This window comes from Oncorhynchus masou, chromosome 16 (assembly GCF_036934945.1).
Source record: "Oncorhynchus masou masou isolate Uvic2021 chromosome 16, UVic_Omas_1.1, whole genome shotgun sequence".
In the NCBI taxonomy this organism is placed as follows: domain Eukaryota; kingdom Metazoa; phylum Chordata; class Actinopteri; order Salmoniformes; family Salmonidae; genus Oncorhynchus; species Oncorhynchus masou.
The window spans coordinates 33701424-33724242 of NC_088227.1; the positions used below are offsets into that span (position 1 = coordinate 33701424).

At 45.6% G+C, this 22819-nt stretch overlaps 1 protein-coding gene across 2 annotated transcripts in view; it reads right to left on the bottom strand.

Annotated features, from left to right (window-relative positions):
- Positions 1 to 20499, bottom strand: part of LOC135557857 (disks large-associated protein 2-like) — a 63617-nt gene extending 43118 nt beyond the window's left edge. The window contains exons 1-2 of one of the 2 annotated variants that reach the window (XM_064991542.1): positions 19360 to 20499; positions 7396 to 7622 (exon numbers count right to left, since the gene is read on the bottom strand). In XM_064991542.1, the coding sequence (XP_064847614.1) occupies positions 7396 to 7622; positions 19360 to 20484 (1352 nt within the window). In that variant the 5' untranslated portion in view covers positions 20485 to 20499. The remainder of the gene's footprint in view (positions 1 to 7395; positions 7623 to 19359) is intronic. The other variant, XM_064991541.1, reaches the window with a different exon arrangement.
- Between the last annotated feature and the right edge of the window lie 2320 nt (positions 20500 to 22819).

The window sequence follows — 22819 nt, forward strand, 5'->3', positions numbered from 1 at the left end:
GCTAGATCATTTGTGTGGTCCCCTGATTGTAAGAGAGCTTTTGAATCAGCGAAAGCACTCTTATGTAGTACACCTGTACTTGCTGCTCCAGATTTTGAACAACCGTTCAAACTTGAGGTAGATGCTAGTGCCAGAGGTGCTGGTGCTGTTCTACTGCAGCAGGACAAGAGTGGAGTGGATCATCCCGTTTGTTATTTTTCACGTAAATTTAATAAATGTCAAACAAACTATGCGACAATAGAACAAGAAGCTCTTGCTTTGTTTTTGGCTCTGCAATACTTTGAAGTATATATTGGTTCCAGTGCCCTACCCGTGATTGTATATACTGACCATAACCCCTTAGTTTTTCTCCACCGAATGTACAACCAGAACCAGCGCCTTATGCGTTGGGCGCTGATTGTACAAAATTATAATTTGGAGATCCGCCACAAAAAGGGTTCTGATAATGTGTTGGCAGATGCTTTGTCTCGTGTGTGAAAATGATTTCTGTATGTTTTGCAAGGTTGTTGCTTTGTTGTGAGTATTCATAGAAATACTGTAGTCGCAACCCCTAGGGTTGCTCTTTTAAGGGTGAGAGTGTTACGGATACAGTTATCCTGTGTGTGTGTGTATCCTGTGTGTGTGTTTCTTTTCTCTCCTTCTCTCCTCACAGGTGAAAATCATCACTCCCCAATCAGTCAACAATCAATCATCAATCAGAAGACACACCTCCTCCTATTTCCTAACCTATCACAGTTCCTTCCCCATGGTTTAAAAACCCCATCATTTGTTTGTTCTAGAGCTCAATCTCTCTGTAAATGCCATGTCTGTAGGTCTCTGTGTTTCACTCTCGCTTTGTGTCTTAACCTCTCTTTTGTTTAAGCACCTCATAGCACTTTGTCATCACCTGTGAGTATTGTTTTTGGTTATGGTGTCTGTTTGTTGCTGGTGGGAAAAGGGGGAAACCAAGACAAGTCGCCCATGGGCATACACTACCCGTAGGTGAACTTTGTTAAATACACTAGTTAGAACTGGGCGGACCACCCACTGTATTTTTGGTTAGTTAGTTAGCTGTTGTTAAAGTAGGCTAGTCTAGCTTAGGGGTGTTTTTGAATACTTATTGTTTCTTTCCTTGGGTCCAGCTCAGCCCCTTTTCCTGCTCCCCCATTACCGTGTGTTTATAAATAAACCTGGAGTTTGACGGTAGATTTCTGTTGTCGTGGTTATTTCGTTCACACTTTTACTTTGTCACAATAATAATTTGCATGAGTTATGTTACGGGTCTCATTACCATCCCCCCCTAGACTGTCGGGCCAAAAGGGATTCGTAACAGCAGGGCACCTCCCCAGGTATCTCCCTGTGTGTGTGTGTGCGTGTGTGCGTGCGTGCGTGCGTGCGTGCGCGTGTGTGTGTGCAGACCTCCAGAACACAAGCATCCGTCCTGTTCTGTAAGAAAGATTTGCAAAGCTAGTCAAGAATAACTATAAAATACATCTCAGAGGGCGATGGATCATCTGGGTCAGAATCAGGATGGGGAAATATTCTGCTCATATGCAGTCAACAGTACAATAAGGTATAGAAAATGTTGCACTGATACCAAGAGGTGCATAATGTATGGTACAATCAGTAGAGGAGGTTTATTAGTTAGTCTCCAAGCTCTTTCATTCATACCGAGATAATCATTTGGACTTTGTCCTTCAGAATATTATGCATCTTCTGATTGGTTGGTATAATAATTGTTATTGTAACCATCATTACTGCTTCCAAGATCCCATGCCATGCTACACATCTTGGTGTATAATATTTTGATGGTGTCCTTTTCTTTTTCTGTCCAATCATTTCATTTTTTGTACTACAAAATCACTCTGTACCACTGTCCTGCTTCTTATAGTTTACCTAAAGTTCATTTATCTTTGAATCTATGGAGTGTTGCCTATCAAGAGGGGGAATGAGAGCAAACAGGCTCTTTATTTGCGGAGTGAGACAGCTCAAGTGAGAATGAAAGACAATTTCACATATATGAAGACATTCAAAGAAATACATGAGATTTGATTATCAGTCAATGAATATCCTGTTCATGCTTAATACTGTACCTAGTCATTTGACTGTGACATTTGAGAGAAGTGACAGACTTACCACTGCCTTGTCAACAGTGCTGTGATAACATGAGGTACATTGCCTCGGTAAGCAAATATTGAAATAGCAGTTGATAAAGGTCAGATATAATGCCTGCATTGGTCTGACACTCACTAGCTAAAGTACTACTTTAATATCTGAGCTCATGAGGAGAACTGGGCTCCAATGGTAAACAGAGAACAATCCAAACACAAGGACAGGGGCACAAAGCAGTGAAGCGGCTACAAACCAATTGACCAAACAAATGTAGCAGAGCTCTTAGTCACGCATTAATACAGGCTGAAGAGGCATTGGGGTACGATAAGAACATGCACAGCCAATCGTAACATAGCGCTATTCTTCCTCTGTTGCCCAGCAACATTGAGTGACATGGCTAAATCATGCATGTTCCCCAGAAAATCCCACTACATACAGAGGTCACAAAGACATAAAACAGACATAACAGGTAGACTAGCCATAACGGCAGGTATCCTAGCAATTAAGAGCATTGGGCCAGTAACCGAAAGGTTGCTGGTTGAATCTCTGAGCCGACTAGATGAAAAACAGTTAGCAAAAAGCCAGGAGCTATGGTTAAGGTTTTGAAATGGCGGGTCAAAAAGGCTGGTGCTGTGTTTAGGGTTTTCAAAGAGGGTCAAAATCCAGTCAAGATGAAGGTCAGAGCTTCTACATTATTTACGGTAATCCATGAGCCACATTAGCTATCTGGGCAAAAATATAATTTTAAACCCTGCCATCCTATCTAATGTCAAAATCCAGCTTTTGAGCACAGTTATTTCAATTTCAGGAATGCAGCCAAATGTTTACCAAAAGCGTGTAAGTAACGCTGTGCAATTACGAATTTAATTTCATGAGGCATATTCATAAAAAATGCTGCCTTGTCTGTGCAGTTTAGCAGCATATTAATGTATTAATATTAATGTGTTTTTAACTTATCCTGGGAATGACATGTACAACTGGACTCAGAAGTAGACGTTACAGATGTGCAGTTTGACTCATAACCCGCAGTCCCTGCAGTTATATCCACAGGTTTATGGTCATGAAGTATTGTGTCGATGAAGGGCGGGTTGAATAAAGAGAAAACAATACCTTAAAAAAATCCAGAAATGTATAATTCTTGTGCAATTTATATCTATAGGCTACATTCTTTTTAGGCTATTCTGCATTAGTGTGTAAGCCTAAGCTTAGGGCCTAACTGTATGCACGCCAAATAGCCTACACAACATTAAAAAGTTCATATCGATTCATGGAGGCAAAAGGGAATATGTTAGAATTTAAGGAAAATATTAGAATTTAATTCAAAAAGAGAAAAGCTGCAAAATGGAGAGTTGAAAAAAAGAGAGAAGGGAGGGCCTGAAAAGTAACGTCTGGGAAAGATTTGGTGAAGTGGTAAAAGAGGATGATAGCAGTGCCGGCTGTGTTATTTGTGATGATTGTGAGGCGCTGTACAAATTCGACAGTCACAAGACGGGGATTTCAAATAGGCCTATGGCATGTCAAGGGAACTGTAGCCTACTGTTCGGATGCGTTGAATGGAAACTGAAATCAGGAAACTGACTGTAGGTCTATAACCTCTCACATAGCCTTAATTTTAACTCCTGTAGAAAGAAGTAAGTGTTTCTTGCAGTAAAATTATACACCGGCCAATATGTCGGCCAAATCTTTGGTGGAGAAACGTGATTGCTTTCTTTCACCATCTTGAGAGAACGAGAATACACAGTTAGAAGTGCTATCTTTAACAGCATCATAAAAGCTGAAAGTATTTCATCCACATAAAATATGCATCCAAGCCAAAGTGAAATCTTATCGGAAACATGTTGGGTCATTTCTTGACAAATGGTCAAACTGATGTCATTTGGAAATTTTGCACCAAAAATATTCTGGTTTTTGTTATTGCATTTTCTCCCTGGCCCCTAAACATCTTTCACCTCGAAAGAAGCAGAGATGACAGGGAAAACTTTAACAATGTCAACTAGATTGAATAATTCATTCAATCTATTTATGACATTATTCTGGTGAGAAAGGCTTTAATTAGTCTTCTAGAGCAACAGAAGCTGCATGCATCTAATTATAGACAAATTGCCTACCAAAATGTCAAAAAGTATACAAAAATCAGTCTGCTGTCTCACTGTAGCCTTAGATTTGAACTTTATTCCATATAGTGGGGCAGCTGTGGATGGGTTATTAGCACGCCTACTCCACTCCCGCTCTCCTGCGCTTGACATCCACAGTTTATTCATTATTATGCACACCTGCCACCTGAGCCTCATGAGACTTACCTGGACTCCATCACCTTCCTGATTACCTCCCCTATATCTGTCACTCCCTTTGGTTCGTTCCCCAGGCGTCATTGACTGTTTCTGTGTTTCATGTCTGTACACTACTCGTGGTTCTTTTTTTGTTCCATGTTGCGTTATGTATTAAATTCACTCCCTGTATCTTAGCCTACACATTACAGAATAACGCCTCCCCAAGGGGAAGCAACAAGGATTTTTTTTTACTGGTGACGTCGGTCCAAGTGCTGCTGCCGAGCAACTGGGGGTGCTTCAGCTGGCTGTCAGGCTTCCATGACTCAGCTGGCTCAACAGGTTCCCAAGCCTCGGTTGGCTCGTCAGACTCACGCGCCTCAGCCGGCTACAGGGTCCCTCCCCGCACCTCAACCGGCTATAGGTTCCCTCCCCGCACCTCAACCGGCTACAGGTTCCCTCCCCACACCTCAACCGGCTACAGGTTCCCTCCCCGCACCTCAACCGGCTACAGGTTCCCTCCCCGCACCTCAACCGGCTATAGGTTCCCTCCCCGCACCTCAACCGGCTACAGGTTCCCTCCCCGCACCTCAACCGGCTATAGGTTCCCTCCCCGCACCTCATCCGGCTACAGGTTCCCTCCCCGCACCTCAACCGGCTATAGGTTCCCTCCCCGCACCTCAACCGGCTACAGGTTCCCTCCCCGCACCTCAGCCGGCTACAGGTTCCCTCCCCGCACCTCAACCGGCTATAGGTTCCCTCCCCGCACCTCAACCGGCTATAGGTTCCCTCCCCGCACCTCAACCGGCTATAGGTTCCCTCCCCGCACCTCAACCGGCTACAGGTTCCCTCCCCGCACCTCAACCGGCTATAGGTTCCCTCCCCGCACCTCAGCCGGCTACAGGGTCCCTCCCCGCACCTCAACCGGCTATAGGTTCCCTCCCCGCACCTCAACCGGCTACAGGTTCCCTCCCCACACCTCAACCGGCTACAGGTTCCCTCCCCGCACCTCAACCGGCTACAGGTTCCCTCCCCGCACCTCAGCCGGCTACAGGTTCCCTCCCCGCACCTCAACCGGCTATAGGTTCCCTCCCCGCACCTCAACCGGCTATAGGTTCCCTCCCCGCACCTCAACCGGCTACAGGTTCCCTCCCCGCACCTCAACCGGCTATAGGTTCCCTCCCCGCACCTCAACCGGCTACAGGTTCCCTCCCCGCACCTCAGCCGGCTACAGGTTCCCTCCCCGCACCTCAACCGGCTATAGGTTCCCTCCCCGCACCTCAACCGGCTATAGGTTCCCTCCCCGCACCTCAACCGGCTACAGGTTCCCTCCCCGCACCTCAACCGGCTACAGGTTCCCTCCCCGCACCTCAACCGGCTACAGGTTCCCTCCCCGCACCTCAACCGGCTATAGGTTCCCTCCCCGCACCTCAACCGGCTATAGGTTCCCTCCCCGCACCTCAACCGGCTACAGGTTCCCTCCCCGCACCTCAGCCGGCTACAGGTTCCCTCCCCGCACCTCAACCGGCTATAGGTTCCCTCCCCGCACCTCAACCGGCTATAGGTTCCCTCCCCGCACCTCAACCGGCTACAGGTTCCCTCCCCGCACCTCAACCGGCTATAGGTTCCCTCCCCGCACCTCAACCGGCTACAGGTTCCCTCCCCGCACCTCAGCCGGCTACAGGTTCCCTCCCCGCACCTCAACCGGCTATAGGTTCCCTCCCCGCACCTCAACCGGCTATAGGTTCCCTCCCCGCACCTCAGCCGGCTACAGGTTCCCTCCCCGCACCTCAGCCGGCTACAGGGTCCCTCCCCACACCTCAGCGGGCTACAGGGTCCCTCCCCGCACCTCAGCCGGCTACAGGTTCCCTCCCCGCACCTCAACCGGCTATAGGTTCCCTCCCCGCACCTCAACCGGCTACAGGTTCCCTCCCCGCACCTCAGCCGGCTACAGGTTCCCTCCCCGCACCTCAACCGGCTATAGGTTCCCTCCCCGCACCTCAACCGGCTATAGGTTCCCTCCCCGCACCTCAGCCGGCTACAGGTTCCCTCCCCGCACCTCAGCCGGCTACAGGGTCCCTCCCCACACCTCAGCGGGCTACAGGGTCCCTCCCCGCACCTCAGCGGGCTACAGGTTCCCTCCCCGCACCTCAGCCGGCTACAGGTTCCCTCCCCACACCTCAGCCGGCTACAGGGTCCCTCCCCACACCTCAGCGGGCTACAGGGTCCCTCCCCGCACCTCAGCCGGCTACAGGGTCCCTTCCCGCGTCTGTACGCTACTCGTGTTTCTTGTTTTGTTCCATGTTTCGTTATTTATTAAATTCACTCCCTGTACTTGCTTCCCGATTCTTAGCGTACGCGTTACACACGCAACAATAGTAAATGTAAATCCAGGACACTCCAACTATTATGATATATTATGTTTTGTATGGTATGTATTCATTTTTGGGTGCCCGTCATCCATTTCATATGATACGTTATGAATTACAATTCACATGTTATGTTACGAATTGTTGTGGCTTAGGCTAGCTAGTGGCTATGTGGCTAATGCTAAGGTTAGCTAGGTGGCTAATGTTAGCTAGGCTAGCTTAAAGGGTTAGGAGTTAGGTTAAAGGGTTAAGTCAATGGGTTATGGTTAGGGGAAGGGTTGGCTAACATGCTAAGTAGCAACCTTCGGGTTCCAGGTAGTACCCTTTTGGGTTCCATGTAGAACCTTCTGTAGAAACGGCTCTACATGGAACGCAAAAGGGGTTTACCTGAAAAAAAAGGGCTCTTCAAATATTTCTCCAATGGAGACAGCTGAAGAACCCTTTTAGGGTTTTCTAAGAATGTATATTACGTCTAGTCTATGAGACCAGGCTGACATGTACGGTGTCCATTGTAGAACATCCTCAGCCTCATACCTCATGGGTGAGGATTGACTCAAGCAGGAGTGACTTATGAGGCTGAGGGTGTGCTAAAAACAGACACTGCAACAACGATCTCGTGACAACCCATACATCAAGGAGCTTTAGTTGAGACATTAAGATGGGCCTACCTTTGGTGGTCTATGTGGGGCCTCTGCATAACTGATTTGAGGGCGAGGGCGTCGGGTCGGATGGCCTTCTGGGGTGAGGACTTGGGGCTGCCGTCAGATTCGCCACCAGAGTCATTGTCTACCTCTCCCATGGCTTTGACGTAGCTGCTGCTGCGCATCCGCCGACATGGGATCTCCTCGTCCTTGTCTCCGTCCTCCGGGTATCCACTCCACTCATCCTGAGGCACCTGCAGCAGAGAGCCCACCTCCGTCAGTCAGTCACATAGATCCAACAGTCACATAGATCCAACCCCCCCCCCCCCTGTACGACTGCTCTCTAAGCAGTTATGTTCTCTGCTAGTAAAACGGGGCCCAGCTGCCAAAAGAGTGTAAGAGATGACTCAGAGTCAACTGAGGAAGAGTTTTCCCATAACACACACAGGGACTGACTGGAGCAGAGTGATCCCCAGCTTCTGTTCTCCCCTCAGACTTACCCCTCACTCCCCAAGGGTCTGCTACTCTAATTAACCAGTTTCACTGCTCATAATATTCTACTCCTACTCCCAAGCACTTTTTGTTTTATTCATCTTTCTCTAACATTTAATGTTTTGTTATTTAGCCAAAATACTTTCCGGTGTGTATAAGCAGCTGAATAGCATTACATATTTCTCAGAAACAACTCAAGAGAAACTATCCTCAATTGTGGCAAGATATTCTCAGTGTAATAAGCTAAAAGTTTTTCCAAAAACATTACATGTGTAACGGCGTTCTTTGTTTGTCGCAAGAGAGTCGGACCGAAATGCAGCGTGTTGGTTACTCATGTTTTTTAATGAAACAAATAACGAATACAAGAAAATACTGAGACAAATACAAAACAACAAAACGGAACGTGAAACCTATTACAGCCTATCTGGTGAACACTACACAGAGACAGGAACAATCACCCACGAAATACACAGTGAAACCCAGGCTACCTAAATAAGGTTCCCCATCAGAGACAACAAGAATCCCCTGACTCTGATTGAGAACCGCCTCAGGCAGCCAAACCTAAACTAAACACACCCCTAATCAACCACAATCCCAATGCCTACAAAAACCCCAATACAATAACACAATAACATAAACCCATGTCACACCCTGGCCTGACCAACTAATTATCTAAAACACAAAATACTAAGACCAAGGCGTGACAAACATGATACAAATATCAAATCATTTTTTTTTGTCATATGCGCCAAATACAACAGGTGTAGTAGACCTTAGAGTGAAATGCTTAGTTACAAGCCCTTAACCAACCATGCAGTTTAAATATTCCAACAAAAGAAAATACCAAAAAATATATAAAAAAATAAGAAGAAATAAAAATAACAAATATTTAAAGAGCAGCAGTAAAATATCAATAGTGAGGCTATATAAGGTGGGGTACCAGTACAGAGTCAATGTGCAGGGGCACAGGTTAGTCGAGGTAATTGAGGTGATATGTACATGTAGGTAGTGTTATTAAAATGACTATGCATAGATAATAACAGAGAGTAGCAGCAGTGTAGAATGTGGGGAGGGGGGTGCAATGCAAATAGTCTGGGTAGCCCTTTGATTAGCTGTTCAGGAGTCTTATGGCTTAGGGGTAGAAGCTGTTTGGAAGCCTCTTGGACCTAGACTTGGCGCTCTGGTACCGCTTGCCATGCGATAGCAGAGAGAACAGTCTATGACTAGGGTGGCTGGAGTCCTATACAATTTTTAGGGCCTTCCTCTGAATAGGTTTTGTCATGCCCTTTTCACGACTGTCTTGGTGTGCTTGGACCATGTTAGTTTGTTGGATCTTTAAGCTCTCAACCTGCTGCACTACAGCCCTGTCGATGAGAATGGGGGCACTCCCTAAAACACTTCAGCGAGCAGGCCTTTCTAATCGACCTGGCCGGGTATCCTGGAAGGATGTGGACCTCATCCCATCAGTAGAGGATGCCTGGGTATTCTTTAAAAGTGCTTTCCTCACCATCTTAAATAAGCATGCCCCATTCAAAAAAAATGTAGAACCAGGAACAGATATAGCCCTTGGTTCACTCCAGACCTGACTGCCCTTGACCAGCACAAAATCATCTTGTGGCGTAATGCATTAGCATCCACCGCGAATTTCCACCGCGATATGCAACATTTCAGGGAAGTTAGGAACCAATATACACAAGCAGTTAGGAAAGCCAAGGCTAGCTTTTTCAAACAGAAATTTGCATCCCGTAGCACAAACTCCAAACATTTATGGGATACTGTAAAGTCCATGGAGATTAAGAGCACCTCCTCCCAGCTGCCCACAGCACTGAGGCTAGGAAACACTGTCAGCACCAATAAATCCACGATAATGGAGAATTTCGATAAGCATTTTTCTACGGCCTGCCATGCTTTCCACCTGGCTACCCCTACCCCGGTCAACAGCCCTGCACCCCCCACAGCAACTTGCCCAAGCCGCCCCATTTCTTCTTTACCCAAATCCAGATAGCTGATGTTCTGAAAGAGCTGCAAAGTCTTGACCCCTACAAATCAGCCGGGCTAAACAATCTGGACACTTTCATTCTAAAATTATCAGCCGAAATTGTTGCAACCCCTATTACTAGCCTGTTCAACCTCTCTTTCGTATCGTCTGAGATCCCCAAACATTGGAAAGCTGCCGTGGTCATCCCCCTCTTCAAAGGGAGAGACTCTCTAGACCCAAACTGCTAAAGACCTATATCTATCCTACCCTGCCTTTCTAAGGTCTTTGAAAGCCAAGTTAACAAAACAGATCACCGACCATTTCGAATCCCACCGTACCTTCTTCACTATGCAATCTGGTTTCCGAGCTGGTCATGGGTGCACCTCAGCCACTCTCAAGGTCCTAAACAATATCATGCCGCCATCGATAGGAGACAATACTGTGCAGCTGTTTTCATTGACCTGGCCAAAACTTTCGACTCTGTCAATCACCACATTCTTATCGGCAGACTCAACAGCCTTGATTTCTCAAATGACGGATTCACCAACTACTTCTCAGACAGAGTTCAGTGTCTCAAATCGGAGGGCCTGTTGTCCGGACCTCTGGCAGTTTCTATGGGGATGCCACAGGGTTCAATTCTCGGGCCGACTCTTTTCTCTGTATACATCAATGTCGCTCTTGCTGCTGGTGATTCTCTGATCCACCTCTACGCAGACGACACCATTCTGTATACTTCTGGTCCTTCTTTGGACACTGTTAACTAACCTCCAGACGAGCTTCTTCTGCACATCTATCACTCCAGTGTTTAATTGCTAAATTGTAATTATTTCTCCACTATGTTCTATTTATTGCCTCTATCTTACCTTTATCTTACCTCATTTGCACACACTGTATATAGACTTTTTCTATTGTATGTTTTTTTTACTCCATGTGTAACTCTGTGTTGTTTTTGTCGCACTGCTTTGCTTTATCTTGGCCAGGTCGCAGTTGTAAATGAGAACTTGTTCTCAACTGGCCTACCTGGTTAAATAAAGGTGAAATAAAAAATAAATAAATACATCTGATCTCTTTTTTTATTGACCGAGTCACTGGTGCTTCCTGCTTTAATTTTAGCTTGCAAGCAGGAATCAGGACTGTGGAATTATGGTCAGATTTCCAAATGGAGGGCGAGGGAGAGCTTTGTACGCATCTCTGTGTGTGGAGAAAATATGGTCTAGAGTTTTTTTTCCCTCTGGTTGCACATTTAACATGCTGGTGGAAATTTGGTAGAACTGATTTAAAATCCCCTGCATTAAAGTCCCCGTCCACTAGGAGCACCGCCTCTGGATGAGCGTTTTCCTGTTTTCTCATGGAGGTATAAAGCTCATTGAGTGTGGTCTTAGAGCCAGCATCGGTCTGTGGTAGACAGCTACGAAAAATAGAGATATGTATGGTCTCTAGCTTATCAATAGATACTTTACCTCAGGCGAGCAAAACCTTGAGACTTCCTTAGATATCGTGCACCAGCTGTTGTTTACAACTATACATAGACCACCCCTTGTCTTACCACAGGCTGCTGTTCTAACCTGCCGATACAGTGTAAAACCTGCCAGCTGTATGTTGTTCATGTCGTCATTCAGCCACGACTCTGTGAAACATATGATATTACAGAGTTTACTGTCCCGTTTGTAGTTTAATCTTGCTCGTAGGTCATTGATCTTGCTCGTAGATCAGTAATCCAGATTATTTAGTACTGATATACTGATATACACAATACATTTACCAAATGTACATATATGTAGAGATGGTGTACCGCAGGGATGAATACAAATGGCAATTCCCTTCCCCCTTGTAATCCTCTCATGTACAGCATGGCTCTGAGGTCTAAACTCCAGTGAGTGGAGTCAAACTTCCTAGGGAATGGATGTGTGGCCTGTAGAGTTCCATCTCATCACAGATTGCCAAGCCATCCACACAGTGAATGACACTGCAAGCCTGTCGGAGTGACTAGTCCCAGTGAGATGGGCTTAGTGTGAGAAGAGGAGGGGTGTGAATTGAGTGGGAAAGAAAAGCTTGTTTAATCTACAGGGGGGCTCTGTGGCCTAGCTCCACTTTGCCCTGTTAGACTGTTAGGGCAGAGACAGACCAACATTCAACCTGTTCATACATTCTTGAGAAGCAGGAACAATGGGATTCCTCCCACAATTGCAGTCTAGGCACAGTGTGTGTTTGATTGAACCTTACCTACAGTGGCTGCCATTCATTCACCTGAGGCTGTGCTTGTAACTTTTACGTTGACACAATGTACTGTAGTTAGTGACAAATTATTAATTTTAGCAGCAGACAAGTTCATTAATCTTGCTACTATTATTAGGAAACAATGTAATGTGCCATGAACCCCAACAGCAGTTACCAAGCATAGACAAGTGGTGCATGTTCTGTTGGTAGAAATATGAACATTTTACTGAAAATCCAGAGGTCTCAGGGTCAGCTATAGGATGAAGAGTGTTACACTGCACAGTGAGGGGAGTAATAAAGTCATGGATAATACCATGTCTTCCTCCAGAATCCTCCACACTCCTTTTAAGGCGAATGTAGGCTAGTGTGTAGGTTGCAACCATAGCAACTGCAGATAAAGGAGCGACATTAACACATCGTGCATATGCAACGGCGTAGCCTCGACTGTAACAGTCGTTCGACGAACGGCAGAACAATTAATAGTGATTAAGGGATCATTGTTAATTACATGGTGTTGCTTTGCCATAAACATTTCCACACCAAAACAAAGCAGCTAATTTACTGTACAAGTAGCTCTAATTGGTGAAATCAAAGAAGGTTAATAGTTTAATAAGGCATGTTCTAGTTAATCCACATTAGTAGACAGTACATGTGAATTGAAAATATTTTCTAGCACTCTAAGACGGATGATCATATTCATATACTTTAACCATATATCTGTCACACCCTGACCATAGTTTATTTGTATGTTTCTATGTTTTGGTTGGTCAGGGTGTGATCTGAGTGGGCATTCTATGTTGGATGTCTTGTTTGTCTATTTCTATGTCTGGCCTGATATGGTTCTCAATCAGAGGCATGTGTTAGTCATTGTCTCTGATTGGGAACCATATTTAGGTAGCCTGGGTTTCACTGTGTGTTTGTGGGTGATTGTTCTTGTCTCTGTGTTTGTTGCACCAGATAGGGCTGTTTTGGTTTTCCACGTTTGTTGTTTTGTATTGTTCGTGTGTCATCTTCATTAAAGATGTATCTAACTAACCACGCTGCATTTTGGTCCAATCCTTGTTCCACCTCTTCGTCAGAGGAGGAGTTAGAAGAAACTCGTTACAATATCTTACATATACTCATTTCAAGGCATATTGACATGAAATTAGCCATCAACGGCCAATCAAATTAATGATGTCACACATATGTTGTAGCTGTCCAGTATAATGATCAGGCGTATGTACTGGATGTATAACATAAAATTCCATAACGCTGTGCCCCCAGTGGACAACAGCCTGGGGCACTAGTGGTCTCCCTCTCTACCTCTGCCAGTTATTCCCCCCAACCAATCATGGGCCCTGTCTGGTTATTTCCCCTCAACAGTCCCTGGGCTGCTATCAGAGAGAGCAGAGTAGGATGAATGTTGGGTTTTCTGTTCCTGGAGGTAACCTCACTCACTCACACATATATGTATATTAAATGCAGCCATCGGTGGACATAAACCTGATCTATAAACGGCTCCTTTCTAGTATATAATCTGTATAGAGCAAAAGAACATCAGGTCAGGTGACTTCAGAGAAGAGGTGATACGGATCCAACAGGAAGCTGCATATGTGACAGAGTGGAAATTCCACCCCAGCCTGGGTGTGAACGCACAACCTTCCTCACCGTTCCATAACATGCTCAAAAATCACTGTCAATACCACTGACCAAGTAAAGACAAGGCATTTCTGAATCCGGAGCAACAATGATTCTGTCTCAGAAAGGCAGTACGGATGCTATGTGCTAAACATTCCTGTACCTCTCAAGTACAGTGTTGCCTTGACGATTAGTGAGGGAGGGATACAGCAAATAAAAACATTCATTAGGGAAATCTAATTCAATGCAACTAATTACATACAAGGTGAATAGTGATGAACACTTCGTAAAGCATTGCAAAGCCAGGTTGGGTCAACAGAAAGCAGACTGCAGACAGACTGCTGTTGTGACCTAAGTGGACATGTTGGCGTGTCAAACTGCTTAACAAGAGAGCAAAGAGGCTAAGCTTTAAAAAAAAAAAAAAAATTACTTTTTTTTAGCGCAAATCTCCTCAGCAATGCCTGACTTCGCAAGCCAACAGGATAATGAGCTGGCTTGTTTATATCTTCACTTCAAAGCTCTATCAGCAAAACTATCATTCACACTAATCTGCTGTTTCTCCGTTCCTCCGTTCCCACAAGAGAGAGTTGAATAAAAATACAGTGATTGTGTGGAAACTAAATTAATCATGCTTAAAGACAGCAATAAAGCAAAGGTATTATTTTTTCTCCTAATGCGTTGTCTTTGATCGGCTGGGGCAGTGGTTAACAAGGCAGGCATCGCTCATGAGAGCCCAGCGCTAGCTTGTTAGCTTTCCCCTGTCTCTTCTCTGAGTGAATGTTGTCACACCTGAATGAAGAGGCGCTTGGCTGCTTCACTGGGTTCGATTAGGCTAGAAAAGGTCTGGTGCCATTAGTTGGTATACATTTTATCAACACCCATAGACTGATGAGTTAAACGTTTCTAGGAGACTAAGATGGACTATCTTGAATGATGAACACTAAAATGCTCAGAATAGTTTGACACATTGGATAACAGCTTTTCTTTTTGTTAGTACCCACCATCTAATACATTGGGTTCGCTCCCTTAAACAGACTGTTTAACAGTAGAGGAAGGGAGGGAGTTTCTGGCTGTGTGGGTATGTAATAATCCTCATAGTAAAAATGTTAACCATAACATTGCATTAATGAGATAAACAACAAAAAAGCCAATGCCACAGGCACCCCGGGTCTCTAATTAAGCAATAAGGCCTGAGTGGGTGTGGTATATGGCCAATATACTACGGCTAAGGACTGTTCATAGGCACGACGCAACGTAGAGTGCCTGGACACAGCCCTTAGCCGTGGTATATTGGTAATATACCACAAGCCCCAGAGGTGCTTTATTGCTATTGTAACTGATTACCAACTTAATTAGAGCAGTACAAATAGATGTTTTGTCATAGCCGTGATATACGTTCTGATATACCACGGCTGTCAGTCAATTAGCATTCAGGGCTCGAACCACTCAGTGTATAATGTGAAAGAATCAAAGTCCTGCCACCTGCGCCTGAGCTGTGCTAGACACACAAGATGACAGCCGGACAGAAGAAGCCATTCCATCAAACTTTATTGAGTGTGGCGAGCAGATCGCGCCAGCCAGCGAGCACTCAGGGAGAAATATATATGTAAGGCTTGACAGCTTATTCATTACAATTACTGGGTGCATGTGCGGCGGCCAGATGTTGAAGCACGCCCACCGGACAGGGATGCAGACCATTACCCTAATCCGTCTCAATAACGCTGCATGGTGAGCACAGGCAGGCAGGCAAGCAGGCAGGCAAGCAGGCAGGCAAGCAGGCAGGCAAGCAGGCAGGCAAGCAGGCAGGCAAGCAGGCAGGCAGGCAGGCAGGCAGGCAGGCAGGCAGGCAGGCAGGTAGGTGTGTCACACTCTCTAAGCACATGGATGCTGGGGTGTTTAGGCCCTGGAGATATCATTTGTTACAATGACTGGTGCAAATCACCAGGGGACACCAGCTTGACCTTCAGTTGTGTTACTGAGAATACTTGGTCTAAATCTAACTTCAAAGCCATGTGGATGAATGGATAGGATACAAACGTCTGCTCGGTACAGAAGACTGACAGATTCAGTCTACCTCTCTACCAGGCTCCAGACTATCCCATCACATTTGCTGCATCAATATCGGTGCAATACTGGTGTAGGCCTTCCACCTGTGAAAATGTAAAAAAAATATATACAGTGGGGCAAAAAAGTATTTAGTCAGCCACCAATTGTGCAAGTTCTCCCACTTAAAAAGATGAGAGGCCTGTATTGGTCAGATTCACTGATAAGCAGCCATATGATAAACAAACTGTAGTTGGACATTTCACCTTTGATTCTTGATTTTTTTGTCCTTTTTGAAAAAAGATGCAAACCAAATATACCTATCTAGCTAAATTCCATTCCTTTGCTTGTAGCGTGCTTCTCATCTGACTGGTGAGAAGCAGCAACCTAATTGTTGGTTCCAGTTGTAGAACTCAGATTCAGCTGAAAAGATGTTAGCATTGTCAGAAATGCTACAAAAAGGTAGCACATCGTTGGTTCTCAATGAACAGAAATTAGCATGTGAGAGCAATAGATTATACATTTAATTAAAATTGTTGCACCTACAAACTTAGTCAATCCGACATTTCTTAAATCCAACAGTCACTTTATGGATGCTGTCGCCTCATTTTAATCCGATGTCTCGAATTTGAGCAAGGTAGGTGCAGACTCTTACAACTCAGTTTGCTAGAAACCATATTAAATTTTTTGGTATGTGGTTCTCTGTAACAGTCGGACGGCTCATGAAGAGAGGCTGGAATTTATTGTGTGCTTCCAATCAAGTTGATTTACGAATCTTCATCTAGATTGGTGTCATATTGGTTTAGATATGATGGTGGGGAGATTTTAATTTAATATTTAGCTTCAATCAATGCCTATATTGTGGGTGATATCGCTCCCACAATAATACAGAAGGATGGGTGACTGAAGCGACAGTAAGGCCTGGAGTGAAAGTAATGCAATCAAAACCTCACCTTTGACCTGAATGTATCACTTTATTACACAACAGGCTTCACCTCCATCATCTTGATGTGGTCTCGCCGTTTCTACATCAGGTGCAGCAGACACTTATTGGATCTTGTTAGCATAATGACTTCCCTTGGAAGAAGCAGCTCAGCATTTCTCAATCACGGTCCTACCTCTGAGTCCTCTGCTTCTACCAGGCCTAGGCCACTGACTATAGACCAACCTGTTTCTTATCAGGATTAGGCCACTGACTATAGACCAACCTGTTTCTTATCAGGATTAGGCCACTGACTATAGACTAACCTGTACATATCAGAATTAGGCCACTGACTATAGACCAACCTGTTTCTTATCAGAATTAGGCCACTGACTATAGACTAACCTGTACATATCAGGATTAGGCCACTGACTATAGACCAACCTGTACATATCAGGATTAGGCCACTGACTATACACTAACCTGTACATATCAGAATTAGGCCACTGACTATACACTAACCTGTACATATCAGAATTAGGCCACTGACTATACACTAACCTGTACATATCAGGATTAGGCCACTGACTATAGACCAACCTGTACATATCAGGATTAGGCCACTGACTATAGACTAACCTGTACATATCAGGATTAGGCCACTGACTATACACTAACCTGTACATATCAGAATTAGGCCACTGACTATAGACCAACCTGTACATATCAGAATTAGGCCACTGACTATAGACCAACCTGTACATATCAGGATTAGGCCACTGACTATAGACCAACCTGTACATATCAGGATTAGGCCACTGACTATAGACCAACCTGTACATATCAGGATTAGGCCACTGACTATACACTAACCTGTACATATCAGAATTAGGCCACTGACTATAGACTAACCTGTACATATCAGGATTAGGCCACTGACTATACACTAACCTGTACATATCAGGATTAGGCCACTGACTATACACTAACCTGTACATATCAGGATTAGGCCACTGACTATACACTAACCTGTACATATCAGGATTAGGCCACTGACTATACACTAACCTGTACATATCAGGATTAGGCCACTGACTATAGACCAACCTGTACATATCAGGATTAGGCCACTGACTATAGACCAACCTGTACATATCAGGATTAGGCCACTGACTATACACTAACCTGTACATATCAGGATTAGGCCACTGACTATAGACTAACCTGTACATATCAGGATTAGGCCACTGACTATAGACCAACCTGTACATATCAGGATTAGGCCACTGAATATAGACTAACCTGTACATATCAGGATTAGGCCACTGACTATACACTAACCTGTACATATCAGAATTAGGCCACTGACTATAGACTAACCTGTACATATCAGGATTAGGCCACTGACTATACACTAACCTGTACATATCAGAATTAGGCCACTGACTATACACTGAGTATACCAAATATCACAAACACCTTCCTTTTACCAGGATTCAGTCTATGTCATGGAAAGAGCAGGTGTTCTTAATGTTTTGTAGACTCTGTGTAGAGTAGACAAACCTGCATGTAGATGCATGTAGATACCTCTGGTCCTAAAGGTCTTTATGTATCACATTTGCTGACATTGCAAGATTATAATTAGGGATGTAGTGGTAAAAAAAAATACCGCCGATATACGCTATTCACAAAATAAAAAGCCACGTACAGTAAACACAGGTTTCGCGTCTCTTTATTTTGTGAATAGCGTATATCCTTGACTCAATCCCTGATCATCGTACAATACTATCTCAGAAGATCATTAGTGTCCAACAAAGAGCTATAATGAATAATAACATCTAAATAAACTTCTATGGAAGTGTACTTTACACAAATCCAATATGCCAAGGCAGTGTTGAACACTTTTGCAATTCAGCGGTATTGAGGTAGAAATCAAACATTTAAAAGATGAAAACCGTAGCCTATACCTTGTGTCCGTAGGTTAACAGTCTGAAACTCCAAACGTGTCAAACTTGGAAATAGCATCATTTATTGCTGCTGTGTGTTAAGTCAGGTGAGTGTATTTTACTTTAAATCTCTCTCTCTCTCTCTCTGTTCGTGTGTGCGTGAAAAAGACCCATGGTGTTTGAAAAACAGCAGGAGTTGCCCACCAGATAGAGAAGGTTATCCAAGGAAGCTTCCATCCCTATTATCTACAGTCTCTTCCTCCATGACATTGATTCCCTCAATTGATCGCTCTAAATAGACAATAGCTCCCCCAGGGAACTCACAATGGGGAATCACAGATAAAGTATATTGGCCTCACACATAGGAGCTTGAATTGTTCCTCTGAGAATAGAAAAGGACAGGTTCAATCAAGGAGGTTTTACTGACTGGGCTGACTGATGCATCCATCATTATGTTTTGCTCAGGGGGTCCTTTCTAAGAATCAATGAGATCAATGGCTGCTACTGTTCGTAATATATTTGGATGTGTGATACGATAAATTGGGAAATTATTATATTACCTCTGTCATGAATTATTCCACATACAACATAAAAGCTACTGTAAGCTTTGGGCCAGGTTCAACATTTTTGTTCACACACACACACACACACACACACACACACACACACACACACACACACACACACACACACACACACACACACACACACACACACACACACACACACACACACACACAGACCACAGGGCCATGGCTCTGAACACCACTCACCTGCAGATAGTGACAGGCCCGTAGTGAGGGCTTGAGGTCTGTGTGCATCATGGGTTTCTCCAGGTTGAGGGAGGACTTCCTGTAAGCTTCCTTGGCCTGGCTGACAGTCAGCGTAGACCAGGAACTTCTCTTCATAAACTTCCCCTCCGGAGCCGTGGCCATGCTCTCGCATGCCGAGCACTTGACGTCGTTGTTGCTCTTCGAGGTCTTGAGGGACATGTCCCCAAAGTGACTGTGATGCATGGAGTCCGGGTAGCAATGGGCAGCATGGGCGTAGTCACCGTGGTGACGGCTCATGACGCTGGGCGTGCGGTAGGTGCTGTCGCTGTCCAGGTTGTCGTCAGAGCTCCAGAAGCCACCCGCGCCCCCCGAGCGGTGCGCCTTGCGCTCTTTGCTCTTGCTCCGCTTGCTGCCGTGCTTGGAGCCTCCATGGTGGCCGTGTTGGGAGCCTCCATGGTGTCCCCCTCCTCCTCCTTCACCCTTGGTGCCGTTCATCTTGGACGATCCCTCCAGGGAATGGGACTTTGTGAAAAGCTTCTGGACAGAGTGGACCAGGTGGCGGATGCGTCCGGGGCTCTCGCTGCGCTGCTCCGTGGTGGTGGTGGTTGACGCCCTCTGGTACTGCAGCGTGTGGAAGCCATCATGATGCAGCGGCAGCTGCTTCTCAAACTGGTCCAGCAGATTGGCCGGGATGCGGTTGCTCTTGCCGCTGCCTTGGTACTGCAAGACGGAAGCGGCAGTGGCAGCAGCATGGGAGGTGGCGGAGGCAGTGATGGCGGCGCAGTCGTCCCGCGTGGCTGAGTCATAGTATTGGGTGCTGTAGTGCATTCTAGGGAAGGTGCTGCTGGAAACATGGTCGATGGGGCCAACGCCGACTGACGAGGGCGCCATCATGACGGGGGACATCATCATGCAGTCTGAGTGAATGGAGCTGCGCGGTGAGTAGCGGTGGTGGTAGTCCATGGGGCAGCTCTCAGTGGGGCTGAGCAGGTAGGAGGTGTGGCGTGAGTCGGAGGCGCCACCATGGTGACCCATGCCATGGATGTCTTGGGGGTAGTCGAACTGGTCTAGCCCGTGGGGCGAGAGGATCTGGTGCTGGGAGCGACCGCCCGATAAGCCCTTCATGTTCCTAGCTGGGGGGACGGGGTGGCGTCTGCCTTCATCGAAGTGTCGAGACGGGGACCAAGGGGAATACTGCTGGTCTGACAAAAATAGACACAGAGAGAGAGAGAGTAATAAGAATAATGCTTAGACTTGTGTAAATGCATTCAGTCACCTCATGCAGGTGCAGTAAGTGATCGCTCCAAATCTCAATTGTTTTTTCAGCTGCTTTCAAAAACAGAAGCAAGAGAGCTGGGGAAGTGTATCTTTAAAATCTCATGAAATCCAATAAAGATTTTGATTATTTACTTTGAATATATAGTACATACAGATGTAGGATCTTAATTTGATCAGTTCAGTTTCTGAGCAGCAGGAAATATGAATTATTATGTGGATTATAATTAATGTTGGGGTTGATAAATATAATGAGGTTGATACATTTTTGTTTAGGGCAAATCAAGTATGACATTTAAGTGGAAATGACAAACTTTAGAAACCTTTTTAAACCACTAATACACTACCAATTTGGATTTCCTGCTGTGCAGGGAGTGATCAAATATTGAAAATATTCCCTTTATTGAAGCTGAATAGGAGCCTGCTGTGCCCCTCCCTCCTGTGCCAGGTCTATTGAAACAGATAAGAGGCTGTTCCGTGTCTGCCACCATTGCAGTGCCGGTGCTTAATTTCAGCTGCACCTCTCCATTTTTAACTGTTTTGTTCCGGAACCTATTTGGTCGGATCTGGTAACTCTTTTGGCATGAAGAATAATTTTTGCAATGTAAAGATTCTAATAAAAGCGATCAAAGTACATTTGAGTTGCCTTTTAGTTAACTCTCCTGCCCCCACAAAAAAAACGAATGTAAAAATAGTTGATTTTCAGCCCGGGCCTAATATTCTAAAAGTTGATTTGGGTTGGGCTGGCCCAGGTTTATGGTTTGAGTCAGTGAAACTAGAAAGCGTTTTTAAAACTCTAATTCCCCACACCTATAGGCCTTGGCTGTGGATAGATTTGAGACAGGGTTGTTTTCATTGATCTCAGATTCTCAGTTTATCACTGTTAAAGTAGCCTGCCATTTCAATCATTTGTGCAGTATTAAAAAAGATTAGGCCAAAGTCTCCAGTCATGTAAAATGAAGTAGAATTGCATAAAATGTGTTTATAAAGGCCAACATTTTCCCGGACCATTGGCTACTAGAAATGTTCCCCATGTGTGCAACTTCTATAAGTGTCTCTACTCTACTGCTCTATGCCACCATGCAAATGCGATGATATGCATGCAATGCTTTACTATGAAGGTTATTATGATTATGTTTTATGTGTTCCGCTACATCAGAACTCCTCAGGTCATCACACTCTCGCGCTCACTTTTTGTTCCACTCATCTCCATTTAAAAATTAAGCTCTGCCACCAGCGCAGCACCATAACAACCGGCTGAGCCCAGCTGTTCATTCTCTGCCACTAGCGCAGCACCGTAACAACAGGCTGAGCCCAGCTGTTCATTCTCTGCCACTAGCGCAGCACCGTAACAACCGGTTGAGCCCAGCTGTTCATTCTCTGCCACTAGCGCAGCACCGTAACAACCGGTTGAGCCCAGCTGTTCATTCTCTGCCACTAGCGCAGCACCGTAATAACCGGTTGAGCCCAGCTGTTCATTCTCTGCCACTAGCGCAGCACCGTAACAACCGGCTGAGCCCAGCTTTTCATTCTCTGCCACCAGCGTAGCACCGTAACAACCGGTTGAGCCCAGCTGTTCATTCTCTGCCACTAGCGCAGCACCGTAACAACCGGTTGAGCCCAGCTGTTCATTCTCTGCCACTAGCGCAGCACCGTAACAACCGGTTGAGCCCAGCTGTTCATTCTCTGCCACTAGCGCAGCACCGTAACAACCGGTTGAGCCCAGCTGTTCATTCTCTGCCACTAGCGCAGCACCGTAACAACCGGTTGAGCCCAGCTGTTCATTCTCTGCCACTAGCGCAGCACTGTAACAACCGGCTGAGCCCAGCTGTTCATTCTCTGCCACCAGCGTAGCACCATAACAACCGGTTGAGCCCAGCTGTTCATTCTCTGCCACTAGCGCAGCACCGTAACAACCGGCTGAGCCCAGCTGTTCATTCTCTGCCACTAGCAACAACCGGTTGAGCCCAGCTGTTCATTCTCTGCCACCAGCGCAGCACCGTAACAACCGGCTGAGCCCAGCAGTTCATTCTTTGCCACTAGCGCAGCACCGTAACAACCGGTTGAGCCCAGCTGTTCATTCTCTGCCACCAGCGCAGCACCGTAACAACCGGCTGAGCCCAGCTGTTCATTCTCTGCCACTAGCGCAGCACCGTAACAACCGGTTGAGCCCAGCTGTTCATTC